This window comes from Felis catus, chromosome B4 (genome assembly GCF_018350175.1).
Source record: "Felis catus isolate Fca126 chromosome B4, F.catus_Fca126_mat1.0, whole genome shotgun sequence".
In the NCBI taxonomy this organism is placed as follows: domain Eukaryota; kingdom Metazoa; phylum Chordata; class Mammalia; order Carnivora; family Felidae; genus Felis; species Felis catus.
The window spans coordinates 15,716,188-15,735,201 of NC_058374.1; the positions used below are offsets into that span (position 1 = coordinate 15,716,188).

General features: G+C 39.6%; 2 protein-coding genes across 5 annotated transcripts in view; one reads left to right on the forward strand and one right to left on the reverse strand.

The window, feature by feature from the left end:
* Nucleotides 1-19,014, reverse strand: part of RSU1 (Ras suppressor protein 1) — a 355,401-nt gene that overhangs the window by 61,462 nt on the left and 274,925 nt on the right. Inside the window, exon 10 of the transcript XR_006600325.1 lies at nt 16,829-16,939. The gene's annotated coding sequence lies outside the window, so the exon portion shown is untranslated. The remainder of the gene's footprint in view (nt 1-16,828; nt 16,940-19,014) is intronic.
* Nucleotides 1-19,014, forward strand: part of PTER (phosphotriesterase related) — a 69,510-nt gene that overhangs the window by 45,230 nt on the left and 5,266 nt on the right. For all 4 annotated transcript variants that reach the window (XM_006933278.4, XM_019833991.2, XM_045060944.1 and 1 more), the window contains exon 4: nt 17,221-17,361. In XM_006933278.4, the coding sequence (XP_006933340.1) occupies nt 17,221-17,361 (141 nt within the window). The remainder of the gene's footprint in view (nt 1-17,220; nt 17,362-19,014) is intronic.

Genomic DNA, 19,014 nt, shown 5'->3' on the forward strand with positions numbered 1-19,014 from the left:
ACCATTCAAAAACAATTCCAGGCAAATGTTTTGCAAACTTAAATTGAGCAAAACATCCTTATATACTTAAATAGTACGGCATTTTAAAGAAAGAACAATTGGAATGCTATGCACATGAAATGGTTTATAACATTTAGAATCCTGCGTGTACAATGCTATACTTCTTAACAGTTTATTATTAGCATTATGCATATGCATGCATTATGTGCATAAGTAGAGCATGCCTGAGAGGAATGAGTACACACATTGGATAGTATATACATTGTGCACATTATTTATAGTAAAGAGAACTTATTTAGTCATATTGGCTCAGATCCTACCATGGAGTGAAAAATTAAAGGAAACAGTTCAGGCCACAAAGTAGAGGCCTGACAAGCAAGTGACAGTTTTTTTAAAAAGGAAATACTTACTAATAACACACCCCTTTTTAAAATTTACTAATGTCCTCTGATATTTCTTCTGCTATCTCTGTGGCAGATGACAGGAAAGAAAAACTAGAAAAAAGAAAAAAAAAATAGATGCTTTGAAAGCATGTCATTATGGCCACATGTATATAACTTGTATGGTTGGGGCTGAATTTTATATCAAAGTCTACACTGGTTTGTAGGGAGCACTCACTGACACAGAAACACAAATACCGAACACATATCAGGTTACCATTGTGTGAGGATATCGGCAAGTAACTACATCATCAGTGTGTGTGTATCTATTTTTTTCTATATTCTATGCATGGGACAATGGAGAAACGGGGTACGGGCGTCATGTGGCTTAATTTCTAGTTCTGACAACAGCACTTATTTGCTTGGTCTTGAGAAAGTCACTGAAGCCTTCAAGTCCTTCTCATCTGTCAAAGGGGGTTAAGAAAAACTACTTCCAACCCTTAATGCATTATGTGCATTCCTCCCCTGTTATTGTTTACCATGGATTTCTTTTCATTGCAGGACCTATTCAATAAGAAAAAAACAAAGTGCAGACAAATGTCTGACAGATTGAAATGTAGCAGAACTTCTTTTTTTTTAATACGAAATTTATTGTCAAATCAGTCCCCATACAACACCCAGGGCTCATCCCAACAGGTGCCCTCCTCAGTGCCCATCACCCACCCTCCCCGCCCTCCCACCCCCCGTCAACCCTCCGTTTATTCTCAGTTTCTGAGAGTCTCTCATGGTTTGGCTCTCTCCCTCTCTAACTTTTTCTTTTTTCCTTCCCCTCCCCCATGGTAGAACTTCTTAATATACACGAGTAATGCCAAATAAAATGCAATTAAGTAATGCTGGTAATTGGTATTTGTGGAGTATCCCAAATCGTACTCTTTACAGACATTTGGGCAGATCAGCCCACGTCAGGGCCAAAGAAGGCATTGGTCAGATATTCTCTCCAGCACATTATACCCACCCAAAGCTTCTACCAGTAATTTTTTTTTCTAAAGTAATTTCTCATGACTCTGACACCATTCCCATGAAATGTGACATTTTAACAAATAGGATTGCCATGTCTATGAGATTTATCTTTACTTTTCTCAATACCATCATTCCCTGAACTGTGGACCGCCTTACATGAAAAATGCAACCTCTTTTGTGCTAGGTGGCAGCTGGAAAGTTCATATGGTAAAAAGCTCTTCCTAGGGTATATAAACTGTGAAATGTATTTTAAAATAAAGTTTTAATTACATTTCGCAATTCAGAGCCAACTTCTGGTGTTAGTCTAATTTAAACAAGGGTTTTTCTCTCTTGAAGCCATCTGTTCCTTTTGCGTAAGCCTACCCTTAAGTCATAATATTGAAAGTGTGACGTCATTCCTTCTATGATGTCATGTAATATCTCTGCATGGTGTGGAACCAGGCAAGAGGAAGATGCTTGTTCAGATGTAGGTGATGGGGAATACAATGAATACATAACAATCTGAACTGTTTTTCTATTGCTTTTCATTCCCAGTGGTTTTCTAACATTGAAAAGACTGTGCTGTAAAAGTAATGCCTTAACACAAAAAGATAAGTGAATCTTTAAAATTCATATACGGAATAAACAAGTGTGTTCATGTGAATGCACCCTAATAATGGACGGTTTTGAGTTCGTGTGAAACCAAAGTTTCTGGGAAATATTTAATTGAAATAACAAATTATACTTGCTAACCACAGGCAATGTTTAGATCACACATTAAGAATCTGCCTTAGTCAGTAGGAGGCTTGCCTGGTCCCACAAATACAACTCGATAATACAGCAGCATAAATAACCCAGAAAATGACCCAAAGACTACCAGAACGAACTCTACCCTTAAAGGTAGAGAAGAGACCACATCAGAGAGGGTAGGAAGGGTGGAGGCATGGTGTGGAACAAAAGGGACTCGCTGTCCTGAGGGGATGGGGGAGGCATCAGCTTGGAGAGGGGAGAGAAACAGACTATGACGATGTGGGGGAGGGTGGGGAGAGCCTGTACAGGGAAGACAAAAATCTCTGCAACACTTGACTTTGAAATCAAGAAGGGCCAACTTTTGTAAGTTCTTACAACCAGAGGGATTTAAAGCCTGGAATTTTAAAAATCAGAGGACTCAGTTCTGGGACAACCAAAGGGAGATAGGAAGCTGACTTCCTTGTCCTTCAAGAGACAGCACAACAAGCAGCCCACGGAGATAGAGCCTGGAAGCGGCAGTTTGAAAAACGCCTGGAGCAAATGGGAAGGGAGCGCTATTTACCCATCTCAGAGCACGTCAGAGGGGCAGGGATCACCAGGAAGACTCCTTCAGGAACAAAGGGGCTGTCAGGTTCCATTTCCCACCCCGCCCCCCGGAATAAACACACAACCACCTGTGGGAACAAGCATGACACTGCCACTGGCCACCTCACTCGCTTACACCAAGCCATGCCCACCTGTGCTTCAGTGGATCCGCTCTTCCCAGTCCTGCTTGCTTTAGTCCCAGTGCTGGGGTCCCCTCCCCTAGAAGAGCATTGCAAGCCTTGCCAACACCATGTCTCCTGACGGGCACACGTTGTGGGGCCTTGGTCCTGGCATCAGCGGCAGCAGGGGCAGCGGCCTGAAGGGAGGCCCTGCAGAAGCCCGAGCCACACTTTGTTAAAACCGTGTGCCCTGTCCATGCAGCCACGGTTCCCGGTGTGCACCTTGTTAAAACTTCATGCCTCACGCCAGCCAGGGGCCAAACACTGCCCACAAGAGGCAAAGAGAGCCTCTGCAGACAGCTGACCTGAGAGAGAGAGCAGCCAGGGCACAACAGCAGGGCACATGCAACACATATAGGAGACACCTCCTGAAACGCCGGGTTCCGGGCAACACGGGACACTATAAGCCCTTTCAAAAGGCTGTTACTTTCAAGGACAGGGGATATAGTTAACTTTTCCAAGACACAGAAACAGATACAGAGAGTGAAACAAAAGGAAGAGACGGAGGAATATGTTCCAAATGAAAAAGGCAGGACAACACTACAGCAAGAGATCTGAGCAAAACGGAGATAAATAATATACCTGATAGAGAATTTAAAGTAATGATCATAAAGATACTTGCTGGACTTGCGAAAAGAGTGGTGGACCTCAGTGAGATCCTTAACAAAGAGATAAAAGAGAATGAATCAGAGATGAAGAACACAATAAATAAAATTTAAAAATATATACTAATTGGAATAAACAGCAGGCTACAGGAATCAGAGGAATGAATTAGTGACCTAGAAGACAGAGTAATGGAAAGTAATCAAGATGAACAGATAAGAGAAAAAAATTTTGCAAAATGAGAATAGACTTAGGGAACCCAGTGACTCCATCAAGCGTAATAATATTTACATAATAGGGGTCCCAAAAGAAGGAGAGAGGAAAGGAGGCAGAACATGTATTTGAAGAAATAATAGCTGAAAACTTCCCCAACCTAGGGAAGGAAACAGATATCCTGGTCTAGGAGGCACAGAAAATGCCTCACAAAATCAACACGAGGAGGTCCACACTGAGACACATAGTAATTGAAATGGTAAAAAGTACTGATAAAAAAAATCTTAAAAGCAACAACAAAAAAGACAGTTACATATAAGGGAAACCCCATAAGGCTATCAGCAGTTTTTTCAACAGAAACTTTGCAATCCAGAAAGGAGTGGCATGATATATTCAAAGTGCTGACAGGAGAAAAATAGCAAAGCTATTATTCAGAATAGAAGGAGAGATAAAGAGTTTCTCAGACAAACAAAAGGTAAGGAGTTTATGACCACTAATCCAGCCCTACAAGAAATGTTAAAGGGGACTCTTTGAGTAGAAAAGAAAGACCATAAGCAAAAGTAGGAAAAGTGAGAAACATAAAAGCAGTAAAAATAAGTACATCTGTAAAAATCAGTCAAGGGATTCACAAAATAAAAGGATGTAAAATATGATACCATATCCCTAAAACATGAGATAGAGGGAAAGGAACAAAAAAATGGGTTAAAACTTAAGCAACCATCAACTTAATGTAGACTGCTATATGCTGAAGATGTTATAAACAAACCTAAGAGGAACCACAAATCAAAAACCAGTAATAGATACGCAAAGATAAAGATAAAGGAATCCAAGTACATCACTAAGGAAAGCCAGCAAACCGTGAGAGAGAGCAAGAGAAGAAAGGATCAGAGAAAATCTACAGAAACAACCACAAAACAAGTAACAAAATGGCAATAAAAAATATATATCAATAATTACTTTGTATTTAATAAACTAATGCTCTAATCAAAAGACATAGGGTGGCAGAAGGGATTAAATAAAACAGAAACAACAACAACAAAAAAACAAGACCCATCTATATGCTGCCTGCAAGAGACTCATTTTAGACCTAAAGAAATCTGCAGATTGAAAGTGAGGGAATGGAGAAACATCTTGCAAATGCATGTCAAAAGAAACTTGGGGTAGCGATACTTATATTGGACAAAATGGACTTTAAAACAAAGACTCCAACAAGAGACAAAGAAGAACACCGAATAATAGCAAAGAGGACAATCTTTGTCCTTCCCGACAAGAAGATATATCAAATGTAAGTACTCATGCACTACACATGGGAGCACCCAAATATATTTAGCCACTATTGACAAAAATAAAGGAAATAATCAACAGTAATACAATAATAGTAATACAATAATAGTAATACAATAATAGTAGGGGATGTTAACCCCCCACTTACATCAATGGACAGATCATCCAAACAGAAAATCAATAAGAAAACAGTGGTTTTGAATGACACACTGGACCAGATGGGCCGAATAGATATGGACATAGCATTCCATTCTAAAACAGCAGAATGCACATTCTTTTCAAGTGTACATGGAACATTCTCCAGAAGAGGTCACATATTGGGCCGCAAAACAAGTGTCAATAAATTAAAAATTACTGAAGTTATACCATGCATCTTTTCGGACTGCAATGCTATGAAACTAGATCAACCACAAGAAAATACCTGGAAAGCGCACAGATACATGCATGTTAAATTCCACGCTACTAAACAATGGATGGGTCAACCAAGAAATCAAAGGAATCAAAAATCACATGGAAACAAAAGGAAAAGGAAAATGAAGACATAATGGGCCAAAATCTTTGAAATGCAGAAAAAGCTGTTTTAAGTGGGACATTTATAGCACTACTGCCTACCCCCAAAAGCAAGAAAAATCTCAAATACACAACCTAACCTTAAAGCTAAAGGATCTAGAAAAAGAACAAAAAAACCTGAAACCAGCAGAAGGAAGGATAATACAGATAAGAGCAGAGATGAATGGGATAGAAACTAAAAAACCAAAACAAAACCATAGAACAGATCAATGAAACCAGGAGCTGGTTCTTTGAAAAGGTCAACAAAATTGATTAACCTCTAGCCAGACTCATCAGAGAGAGAGAGAGAGAGAGAGAGAGAGAGAGAACTCAAATAAGCAAAATCAGAAATGACAGAAGAGAAATAACAACCAACACCACAGAATATAAATGATTATAAGAGAATGTTATGAAAAATCATATGCCAAACTTTGGATAACCTGTAAGAAATGGGTAAATTCCTAGAAACATATAACCTACCAAAACTCAAGCAGGAACAAACAGAAAACTTCAACCAATTACCAGCAATGAAACTGAATCATGAATCAAAAAACTCCCAACAAACAAAAGTTCAGGATTGGATGGCCTCACAGGTGAATTCGACCAAACATTCAAAGTTAGAACCTATTCTTCTCAAACTATTCCAAAAAAATAGAAGAGGAAGGAACACTCCCAAATTCTACTCTATGAGGCCTACATTAACCGTAAGGCAAATAAAGATACCACAAAAAAAGAGAACCACAGGTCAGTATCTCTGATGACATAGATGCAAAAATACTCAGAAAAATATTAGAAAACCAAGTCCAGCAATATATTTTAAAAAATCATTCACCATGATCAGCGTGGGATTTATTCTCGGGAGGCAAGGGTAGTTCAGTATTTCCAAATGAATCAGTTTGATATATCACATCAAGAAGAAAAAGGTTAAAAACCATATGATCATTTCAACAGATGCAGAAAAAAAACATTTGACAAAGCACAACCTCCATTTATGATAAAAAAAACCCTCAACAAAGTAGGGTGAGAGAGAACATCCCTCAACATAGTAAAGGTCTTGTACGAAAACCCCACATCATACTAACATCATACTCACTGGGGAAAAACTGAGAGCTTTTCCCTTAAGGTAAGAAACAAGACAAAAATGTCCAGTCTCCCCACTTCTATTCCTCATAGTACTAGAAGTCCTAGCCACAGCAATCAGACAACAACAAAAAATAAAAGGCATCCAAATAAGAAAGGAAGAAGTAAAACGATCATTATTTGCAAATGACAAAATACTATTTCTAGAAACCCCTAAAGACTCCACCATAAGGCTGGTAAAACTACTGATAAATTAATTCAATTCAATAAGGCTGCAGGATACAAAATAATACACAGAAATCCATAGCATTTCTATACACTAATAATGAAGCAGCAGAAAAACAAACTAAGAAAACAATTCCATTTATAGTTGTACCAAAAAATAATAAAAAACCTAGGAATAAACTCAACCAAAGAGGTGAAAGACCTATACTCTGAAAATTATAAAACTGATAGAAGAAGGTGGAGACAACACAAATGGAAGATTCCATGCTCACGGACTAGAAGAACAAATATTGTTAAAATGTTCATACTGCCTAAAGCAATCTACAGATTTAGTGCAATCCCTATAAAAATAACAACAGCATTTTACACAGAATTAGAAAAAAACAATTCTAAAATTTGTATGAAACCAAAAAAAACCCTAAATAGCCAAAGCAATCTTGAAAAAGAAAAACAAAACTGGAGCTATCATAATTCCAGACTTCAAGTTATATTACGAAGCTGTAGTAGTCAAAACAGCATGGTACTGGAACAAAAATACACACATAGATCAATGGAATAGAATAGAAAGCCCAGAAATAAACTTAAAATTTTATGGTGAATTAACCTTTGACAAAGGATAAAAGAGTATGCCATGGGGGAAAAAAACAAATGATGCTGGGAAAACTGGACAGCTACATGAAAAAGAATGAAACTGGGTCATTACAGCACACATAAAAATCTCAAAGTGGGTCAAGGACTTAAATGTGAGATGTGAAAAAAAAAATTAAAAAAAAAAAAAGTGAGATGTGAAACCCATAAAAATCCCAGAAGAGAGCACAAGCATCAGTGATTTCTCTGACACTGGTCATAGCAACATCTTTCTAGATATGTCTCCTGAGGCAAGGGAAACAAAAGCAAAAATAAAGCATTGAGACTACATAAAAATAAAAAGCTCCTACACAGCAAAGGTAACAAGAGCAAAACTAAAAGACAACCTACTGAATGGGAAAAGATATTTGCAAATGAAATATCCAGTAAAAAAGAGTTCACATGCAAAATATATAAAAAACCTATACAACTTAACACACACACAAAACACTGCAATTAAAAAATGGGCAGAAATACATGAAAAGATATTTCTCCAAAGGAGTCATCCAGATGGCTAACAGGCGCGTGAAAAGATACTCAACATCACTCATCATCAGGGAAATGCAAATCAAAACCACAATGAGGTATTACCTCACAACTGTCAGAACGGCTAAAATACACAAAGTCAGAAACAAGTGTTAGCAAGGATGTGGAGAAAAAGGAACTCTCATGCATTGTTGGTGGCAATGCAAACTGGTCCAGCCACTGTGAAAGACAGTATGGAGGTTCCTCAAAAAATTAAAAACAGAACCACCCTACTGGGCATTTACCTGAAGAATACGAAAACACTAATTCAAAGGGATAGCTGCATCCCTATGTTGATTGCAACATTATGTATGGACAATAGCCAAGCTACGGAAGCCACCCAAGTGTCCAATGGATAAAGAAGAAGTAGTGTGTGTGTGTATATATATATATAAATTTCCATTGATGAAATCTTTCCCATTTGCAACAACATGGATGGATCTAGAGACTAAAATGCCAAGTGAAATAAGCCAGTCAGAAAAAGACAAATACCATATGATTTCACTCATATGTGGGATTTAAGACACAAGACAAACAAACATTGGGGAAAAAAAGAATAGCAAACAAACCAAAAATCCAGACTCTTAACTAGGTAACGAACATGGCTGCCAGGGGCAGGGGTTGAAACAGGTGAAGGGGGTTAAGAGTACACTTACCATGATGAGCACTAAGTAGCATATGGAACTGTTGAAACACTATATTGCACATAGTGCATTGTATATATAACACTGTATGTTAACTACACTGGAACTAAAAAAAAAACCAACTTATTCTATTTAGTTTCTACTTTGGCATTAAAAATAAACGAAAATTATCAATTAAGAAGTTCTCAGATTTATTAGGTGCAAGTGCCATTAGCAATATATGAACATATATGAATAGTGTCTTAGAATTGTATTAATATTGAACTTATTAGATTATAGTAATTTATATATTAATTTCTTCAACACATTACATTATATTTAAACATACATAAGTTATTACATGGATAGTTCTCAGTGAGCTTAGTAATTCTCTTAAGGAGTTGTTGAAAAACTCTTATAAAATAATAAAGAATCCCACGTAACATTATCTGTACAAATATCCACTGGTTTTTAAATTGAGGAATTCAGTGGGGACAGAGATTAAAAGGTTATTTTGGGAATTACTTTGGTGATAACTAATTTTTATAATAATCAGTCACTAAAATTCAACATTGTTTTTTAAAACTTTTAAAACATTTTTTATTTATTTTTGAGAGAGAGAGAGAGAGACAGTTCAAGTGGGAAGGGGCAGAGAGAGAGGGAGACACAGAATCGGAAGCAGGCTCCAGGCTCCGAGCACAGAGCCTGACACGGGGCTTGAACTCAAGAACCATGAGATCACGACCTGAGCCGAAGTCGGACGCTCAACTGACTGAGCCACCTAGGCACCCCAACATTGTTTTTAATAAATAAGTTGTGTATACACACCCACTTATTATTGTATTTCTGTGCCAATTCTAAAAAATTACTTGGTCAAGTTCATTAGTTTTAGCATTGAATGTATTCTGTGTTTCTCTTGGCATCAGGCTGTGAGCTGGTCTGATCTCAAATTAGCGCTGCCCTCACGGTACTAAGTCTCTAGGCCCAGGAATTCACAGATGGGACTGGCTGATGGATTACAACACGGTCAACAATGCAGTGTAATGGAAAGTGAACTGCAATTGGAATAGGAATACTTGATCACTCAAAAGATCCAAGCTTTAGTTTCTTCTTCTATATAATAATGATAATATGTGGTAAAATGATTTCACCAGTTGATTGTGAGTTTCAGAACCTGCTCTTCCCATGCTCTTGGTGTCATTTAACGACACCAATATCTAATTGACTGCCCAAGACAGGCCCTTGATTCTCCTTCTCCATCGCTGTCACTATGGGGACAGTGACTCGTGGCTTCCTCTTCCTGCTGTGTGCCCTATTCTGGTCGAACACAGCATTATTCACCCAGGTGTTAAATTCCTCCCTTCCCTGCACCCCCACATGATGAAACCTGTCTACTTTACGAAGATCTCCGAATACAACCCCTCCTATGCATTCCTTCCTTGTTGACTTAATTCAGGCCCTCATCTGCCCTCTGAACTACTGTAATCATCTTCAAACAGGAATCATTCCCTTCGCCTCGCCCACATGGCCACCGATTTTGATCTTTCCAGTGCAAACTGGATTACATTCCACCCACCCCGAGTCACAGCTCTTTAATGACCCCTTCGCCTCCAGTACAAAATCCAGATATCTTGGTCATCTGGCCTCTACCCATCCTTTCACCTCATCTCCCATGGACTCCAGTACACACACCAAATTTGGACCAAGGCCACCCCGACTGTGACCCTGAGAGCCCCGTGCTGATCATTCTTACATGCTTCTCACACAAGCTAGTCCCTTTGCTGTGAATACTCCATTCTCCCTTATCTACTCGGCAGAGTTTGTTTGCAAACACAGTAAGTTCAACAGAGGTTTTCTTCTTAAGAAAGCTTTTCCTGAAGGAGCCAAGAGGGTTTGTTATCTCCTTCTCTGTGCCAGCCCCATTCCTAGCAGTACTTTTATTATGACTTGGTAGGTCTAGAAAACAATTGTTTGCGTGTCTCTTTTTTCCTAATAGACACTGAACTTCTTGAAGGATGGGACAGTGTCCTGTCTTTGTTTAGCCAACTAATATCTCAGCCTGTAAGTTGATGATCAGTAGTTTCTTGGGGTGCCTGGGTGGCGCAGTCAGTTAAGCGCCTGAGTTGACCTTGGCTCAGGTCATGATCTCAAGGTCTGTTGAGGCCGAGCCCCATGTGGAGCTCTGCCCTGGCAGCGTAGAGCCTGCTTGGGATTCTGTCTGTCCTTCTCTCTCATCTCCCCCACGTGGGCTCTCTCTCTCAAAATAAATAAATAAACTTAAAAATTTTTAAGTAATAATTTCTTTTTTTTAATATTTATTTTTGAGAGAGACAGAGAGAGAGAGCGAGTGAGAGAGAGAGAGAGAGAGAGAGAGTGTGTGTGTGTGTGTGTGTGAGAGGGGGAAGGACAGAGAAAGAGGGAGACAGTATCTGAAGCTGGCTCCAGGCTCTGAGTCATCAGCACAAAGCCTGATGCAGGGCTTGAACCCACGAACCATAAGATCATGACCTGAGCCAAAGTCGGACACTTAACCGACTGAGCCACCCAGATGCCCCAAAAGTAATAATTTCTTATTGGTGGCTGGATGGGTGGCTGGATGGATAGATGGATGGTTGCCTCTTCCCTCATGGACTTTATTATTTTTTTTAAGTTTATTTGTTTATTTTTGAGAGTGAGAGAAAGAGTGAGAGAAAGAGAGCGAGAGCACATGTGTGAGCAGGGGAGGAGCAGGGGCAGGAGGAGAGCAAGGGAATCCCAAGCAGGCTCTGTGCTGTCAGTGCAGAGCCCTATGTGGGGCTTAAACTAAGGAACCATGAGCTCATGACCTGAGCTGAAATCAAGAGCTGGATTCTTAACCAACTGCACCACCCAAGCCCTCCCCTCATGCACTTTGGCTCTGATAATTACAGCTTTATCATCAGGAACAGCAAGATTCTTTTTCTTTTTTCTTCTCTTGCCTCTCAACAGGTGTACTTCATTATCATCCATCCGGTATCAACCAACCTTTATCTGAATCATCTTCTATTCAATAGACTCCACCCAAATGAGTTATTCTTTTCATTTTTCTTTCACAACACTTTGTATTCATTTGTACTAAAAAAAACCTTTCAACACATTTAATTGCAATTATTAGTCTAAATACCTATCTCCTTCCCTTTGGCTTTACATTCGTTAAAACAGCAGTTTAAATATCTCCCTCATATCTGTATTCCCAGCGGAGGCTAGCACAAGGTAGGTGATAGTACAAGATAGTAGATGCTTGCTGAATTAATTCATGAAGGTGTGCTTGAATGTATGAAGTGAAAGAAGGCATTTGAGAGTTCTTTGAAACTGGAAAGCCCAAGACAAATGTTAGATACTGTTATCATCTTGATCACACCCACGAATCATATTCTTTGCTGCATGGTTCTTTCGACCCTTGTCTAAACTATCACTTCACACAGACTTCCTTGCTCCCACTCAGAATGCATTTTGACATTAAACTAAACCCCTCAGCACTCGGATAAGATCTAGAGTATAAAGAAGTTTGACAAACAGAATCAACTGTCATGAGATTTAGTACCAGCCTGAAAACACTAGTGAATGATAACCATATTCTGAAAATGAAGATAGCCAAATCACTTCAGGTACCACTTTGTGGCTGATGGCAATATGTCTGTCATAAATTTATGCCTGTTCCTGATATAGAGAGAATTTGTTCATTAGTTAGGGAGCATAAACATAAAACATGCAACAGGAGAAAGAGTGTATATAATATGAATGACAGGAACAAATACTTGATACAAAAATTTCAGCTTCTTCCTGGGAAATCCCAGGATATTTTACAACAACATTGTAACCACTTCATCCACCTTGAACAAGGAACTTTCTCCAGTGTGAAATGCGGGAGCCCTTCTGTATCTCAAAATCACCCCACTGACTGCTTAGGGCCAGAGGTGAAAAATAATTACCTTAAAGGCTGGGGAAGATTGGAATAAGAAAGAATATCATTTTCATGGATCTAGAATATGGAATGAGCAGAATTAGAGTTGACACCTTGTATGAGAAGCCCTACGAGATCCCTGACGACCGGGAGGACCAGGACCTCTTTAATCCTCATCTGAAAGACGTCAAGCAGAGTACATTTTCCCAAGGTACCATTCTGACATTTGGGGTCAATCCTTTCTCCAAGTGAAAAAAAAAAGTCACTTGCATAAATGTGACTTCAGTAGCACCTTGACAGTCCCTGGAAGTCATCCAACGGAATGTCAGTTGAATGTGGCTAAGTCACCTTGTTAGACATTCATGGTGCAGGGTTACTAGTTTGTGATGGGGTGCACTTCGCCATAGCTGAGTCTCAGCGCCGGCGAGTGGATGGATGTGGGTGCTTCTCCCAAAACAGAAGGGGCTACATGGCCTAAGAACATGGATTTGGAGACAAACACAGCCTAGGTTTATTCTCAATCCCTCAGTCTGGAAGTTGAGTTCCTTAACTTTTCTGAGTCTCAAGTTTCCCTGTCTATGAAATGGGGATGATCAGACCTTCTTCATACAGTTTTTGTAAGGATTAAATGAGATAGGGCTGTTTTAAATACCTGATGATTATTATGTGTTGACTGTCTTGCTTTACCTACTATCCCCCATTAATAGCTTATACCAAATTCTGGGATTTTTTTCAGGACTTTCCTTGAACATTATGCATGATCACTGACACTATTTTCTCCCAGTAGATTTTATGCAACAGTAAGGAGAATTAAGGTGAATTCATTTCTTAGTCACCTTCACCCTAATGTTCAGTTATCCAGAGGGTGTTATATTACCAAATGTCTGTAAAAATAATAATATGTAATACATAATACGTGATATATAATGTATGATTTCATCTATCTATCTCCTGACATTTTCATGAGAGCACATTTTTCAGCTTCGTTTTTAACTGCATTTTCCTAATGTCCAAAATATCAGCTTTTGTTCCTCTTCTGAAGAAATCTTCTCTCCATGTGACTATGAAATTTTTAAGAGTATTTTATAGGAGGACCATTTGCCTCTTAATCATACTCCTTTCTATGTGCTGTCCTACAGAATAATTCCCACGGATTTACTTCTGAAACTTACATGTGTAGATGAATCTTACTAAACCTGTTAGCCTTCCTCTGGAAAGATATCTTCACCTATAGCGACGTTCTTCAGATAACATTTATAACATAGGTAGCACCTATATGTAATTGACATCTGGAGAAACGGATTCCTACCTTCTCCATTCCTCTCTTAGATGAGGCGGTTACAAGACCACATCAAAGAGATCAATCATGGACTCATGGGCCACTGCAAGGGCTTGGCTTTGTCTCTGAGGGACATGGGAAGCCACTGGTGAGGTGTGAGCACTTGAGAGACCTGGTCTGACTTAGTTGTGGTGATAGCACTTTGGTTGCTACATGTGAATAGAAAGTACTAGACCAAAGGCAGAAAAGCAAAGAGAGCAGCTGCGAAAGAGATGGGGGTGATTTGGACCAGGAGGGTAGAGGGAGAGTTGGTGACACGTCCAGATTCCAGGCACATTTTGAAAGTTGAACCAAAAAGCTGTCCCGGCAGGCTAGATGTGTAGTGTGAGATGAAGCCTGTCAAGGACGATAGCAAGGTTCTTGGCCTGAGCAAACGAGTGGATGGAGTTGCTGTGAGAAGAGAGAGGGAAGGGTGTTGGGACAGCTGGTTTGTGGTGGTCGAGGAGGGGTTTAGTCTGCTATCTATTAGACATCTCAGTGAGGATGGCAAACGGGCAATTAGACATGCAGTTCTGGACTTCAGGAGTCCAGCCTGGGATAGGAGACTCTTAATATGTGCCCCTTAATATTTGTAAGAGGCTCAGGGCAATGTCAGGCTCCTGGTAAGAAAGTAAGCAATGGTCATAATTAATACAGTTCCTTCTCCTTCTTTGACCATGTCAGTGAAATTGTCTAATAGAACTGTAATGGTCAAATACTGCCTACTGTATATATCTACCCTTTGAGCTAGCAAACAAAGAACTCTTCAAAGTAATCCTTTCTTACTTTTCAGGTTTATCATGGCCCAGCCCCCACACTACCCTTTGACGGAAATTCTCCATTTTTTTCCTTTCTTTTTTTTTTAAGTTTATTTATTTATTTTTGAGAGGCAGAGAGAGTGTGTGAGAGTAGGGGAGGGGCAGAGAGAGAGGGAGACAGAGAATCCCAAGCAGGTTCTGTGCTGTTAGCACAAGCCCAACATGGGGCCCCATATCACAAACCATGAGCTCATGACCTGAGCCGGAAATTGAGAGTCACATGCTTAACCGACTGAGCCACCCAGGTGCCCCATATTCCCCATTTTTCAAGTGCGTTTTGCGGGAGGGAATTAAATTTCAAAATAAAGATTTAAAAAACCCTTTGTGTGCTACAGTCAGTGTAATTCTGGAAAATGTCCTTTGAGCACAAAATGTTTAGTAGTAGAAGTCATATAGATTGAGGGTGAAGATAGGTGATTCTAGCACTGAAATGAATTTATATTTCAACACATCACCTTGAATAAGTCTCTAATCTCTCACATCCCAGTTTCCTCATCTGTAAAATTGAGACCAGTGGGATTACGGAGAATATGAAATGGGGTAACAAATATAAAGTGCTTTAGCACAATGCCAGACACATGGTAAATTCTTATAATTTTTAGCTATTATGATGATAAGCAATTTTATTTTTTCATTTTCAGTTGGAACTAAGATGAAAAAGTTTCCTACGGCTTTTCATTTACTACAGGCTTCTCATTGAATATCTATCTTGGTGTGTCATTCAAAGTCTAGAAAACTTAGTCTAAACACATTAGGCCACAGAAAGAATAAAGACATTAGAAGCAGAAAAGAGTCTGATCCAACATGTTATTGGCCCGTACATCCCTGGTTTGTCCCCCCCCCACCCCTGCCGCCCACCTACCCAGTAATTAACACACTGAAGGAACTGACTCGAAAGAAACACACTAAACTTATCTTTTCCTTCTTATGTTATTTTAATTGTGCATATTTTGTTTTTAAGCATGGTTCTTTGGGGGAAAACAGAATGTGTCTACTATAGAAAAACACATATTCTTTTAGGCAAGTAATTTTGGAAGCAAAAGATGGTCCCCGGGGTAAGAAGATGGAAAAGGAATAGTATTAGAAGACAGCACAGAACTAATGCACGTTTTATAGTATAAAAGAAAGATATTTTAGCCTCCCTGCCTAAAACAACATCGTGAACTCTAAGTTATGCTGAATTGTTGAATAGAATAAAAAGGAAGCAGCTACAATATGACTGCTCAGAGTGAAAGTCAATAGTCAGCTCCTAGGGAGCATCCCGAGACAGCAGAAAACTCTTGCACTCATGACACACAGAGGCTTAATTGGTCCTCCCATGGTTTGGAAGAAAGGCCTTGAAAATACTTGTGGCCTCTTAGAAGCAGATTTATAGACATATGATAGTGCTTTAATCCTTGCATCCTGGAATAGCCAAGGTAATAGAATATCAGTGGATAAAAGCCTAGTAAGACAATGATCATCTGATAAATCCCACTCTGCACCAGGCCAATTTGGGATCTCAATCACTTCCATAATCTACACCCTTACCACCCTTCACACAATGTCTAATGGGGTGCACTTTTCCCCTCACATTTTTTCTATATTGTCTCCTGAAGAATCAATCCTTCCTCCCTTCCCTACCTCCCTTCCTTCCCTCCCTCCCTTCCTTCCTTCCTTCCTTCCTTCCTTCCTTCCTTCCTTCCTTCCTTCCTTCCTTCCTTATTTTTCCATGTGTTTGAATCTCTACCATGGTATTTTGGGGGTTGACCTAATGCATCCCTTTTTACTTATTATAATCTAAATTTCTCGAGATAATCTACTCTTGCTCTGGACTCTGCTCTCCTGTCTGTAGCCTGTGTTTATCTCACATACCTCTCCTTTCCCATTCATTTACACAGTCTTACATCATAAGATAGTGTTATTCTTACTATGATCGCTAAAGAAATGAGAAGATATCCATAAAGATTATCACAAAATAATAAATTCTATTTAAAAATAGGTACACCAGAACACAAATAAATATCTGTAGGAATTTTGCCCCCCTTTTTAAAAAGAAGCAATGACATCCACAAAGGCCTTGGAATTAATTTTGGAATCACCTTATGATCTTCATAAGAAAATCTCCTTACCTTAGCTTCATGTTTTACGCAGATTAGTATTACTCACCTAGTTCACCAGACTGATGCCAAGTTCCCTTTGATAGTTTCCAGAGCTCACAGCTGTTCCGCTGCTATGAAGGATTTCCAAAAGAATACGGAACATATCCTGAAGACAGTTCTGAAGGAGAATTGCAAGATTGTTTTTGAGTAATGGCAACATAATTAAAATGTCTATAGTTCCCAAGCACTTTAGAAGGGAAACTCCTTTTTAGATATGGTAAATTCCCTTATTTCTGGTAACAGGTTGAACTTACTATTTTATAGTCACATCATAAGAGCGGACTCAAACTTCTGTTACTTTAATTATGTTCCAGTACATGGTGTACTTAAGACTTTTAATCTGTATATGTGGAAAATATGCTCTTGATAATTACACTGTGTCCGTCTTATTGTCTCTAGGACTATACTTGATAAAAAGGAACTCCTGGAGTTTGCTCAACTTGGCTGTTACTTGGAATATGATCTCTTTGGGACTGAACTCCTTCATTACCAATTCAACCCGGATATCGACATGCCCAATGATAATAAAAGAATTAGGAGGTAAATATGATGAAATCCCTGATAGTGTTCCCTTTTACCAGTCCTTTTTGATTCATATCTGGGTAGGTATTAGCAAAGATTCGGAAAACAGTGAGCAGGCAGAACCAGAGACTTGCAGAAAAAAATGTATCAATGCTGTTTTGGGGAGAGAAATCTCTATATATTATTTCAAGAAGCAAATGAGTCATCCTAAGTAGGCAAAAGCTTAGCAGAGCCTTAGGAGTTCAGTGCAGATGGGCAGCTGACAAGAAACAGATAATACTTAACCCCCGCCATGACAAAAAGAGAACAAAGATGCTTTCGTCTTTCTATCCCTAATGAAGTAAGTGGTTTCTTTCCCATGTTGACCACACTGAAGTCCTAACCTCCTACAACGTGTGTGCGAAAATATTCACTATGGAGATGATTGAAACTTAAATGCTGTAAGTAGAATGTCTAAAGACCAAACATCATACAGAATTTGACCCCTCAAAATTGCCGAAGCAACAAATTGTCCGAGTCATTTTCTGTAACCAAGTGGAAAGTTTCTGGAGTCAAGGATGGATGGTTACCTGGTTTGTCCTGGTTACACGGTGATGTGAACATTGGATGCACCAAGTTAGGGAATCTGGGAGGAGAAACAGATTTGGGATTGACAAGGATGACTTTGGTTTGGGAATAATCTAAGAGTAGCTATCCAGTGGGGCTGTGGATAAGGCTGTGAGGCTCAGGGCAGAGAGCTGGACTCAGACATAAATCTAGGCATCTTTGGTTTGTATGTCATGGTTGGCAGCGTGGGAATGAATGAGATCACTCAGAGGAGAGAATGAGGACAGAACTCTAGGGAACAATGATATTTAAGGAATGGACTCAGGAAGAGTCACTCAAGGACAGATCGAAAAGTTTTCAAAGTGAGAAGAGAATCAGGGAAATATGTTGTTGTGCAAGTAGGTGCAGGAGACTGGAGCAGAAGGGCTTGGGCAACTGACAGGTGGCAGGCATCAGTGAGGTAAAGGCTGGAGATTCTCACTGTGCAGTCAGTGAAGTCTCCGTAGAAAAGTCTTGAAGAATGAGTAGGGGGTAAGGAAGAGGAGAGAGAAGGTGGGGTTACTCTTTCAAGAAGCTTGGTGGTCAGGGGAAGCAGGGGCATAGGGTCAAAGTGAGAAGACAAGATAGGATCAAGGGAAGGTTTTGTCAAGGGTCCAGCAATGTTTGGGGCACCTGGGTGGCTCAGTCAGTTGAACATCTGACTCTTGATTTCGGCTCAGGTCATGATCCCAGGATCATGGCTGGGCTCTACTCTGAGTGTGGAACCTGCTTAAGAGACTTTCTCTCTCTCCCTCTGCCCTTTTTCCCCATTCACTCTTTCTCTCTCTCTCTCAAACTAACGAAGGGTTAAGCAATGTTTATGTGGCTGAGAGCAAAAGAAGAGACACAAAGAGAACAAATCGCAGGAAGAAGTACCTCTTCTATAGGGTTATGGAATTTATATGAAATAAAGTATGAAGAGTTTTTTCCTGAATGTCTGGTGCAGAATATGAAAATAGTCGATCGACACTAACTTAAAACAATCTGGAGAGAGGAGATATAGAGCAAGCTTTCCAAGGAGACAAACAGATGGCAGCTGGGAAGCAAACAGAAAGTTGGTTGAAAGGTGTAAGGCGAGTAATGGGG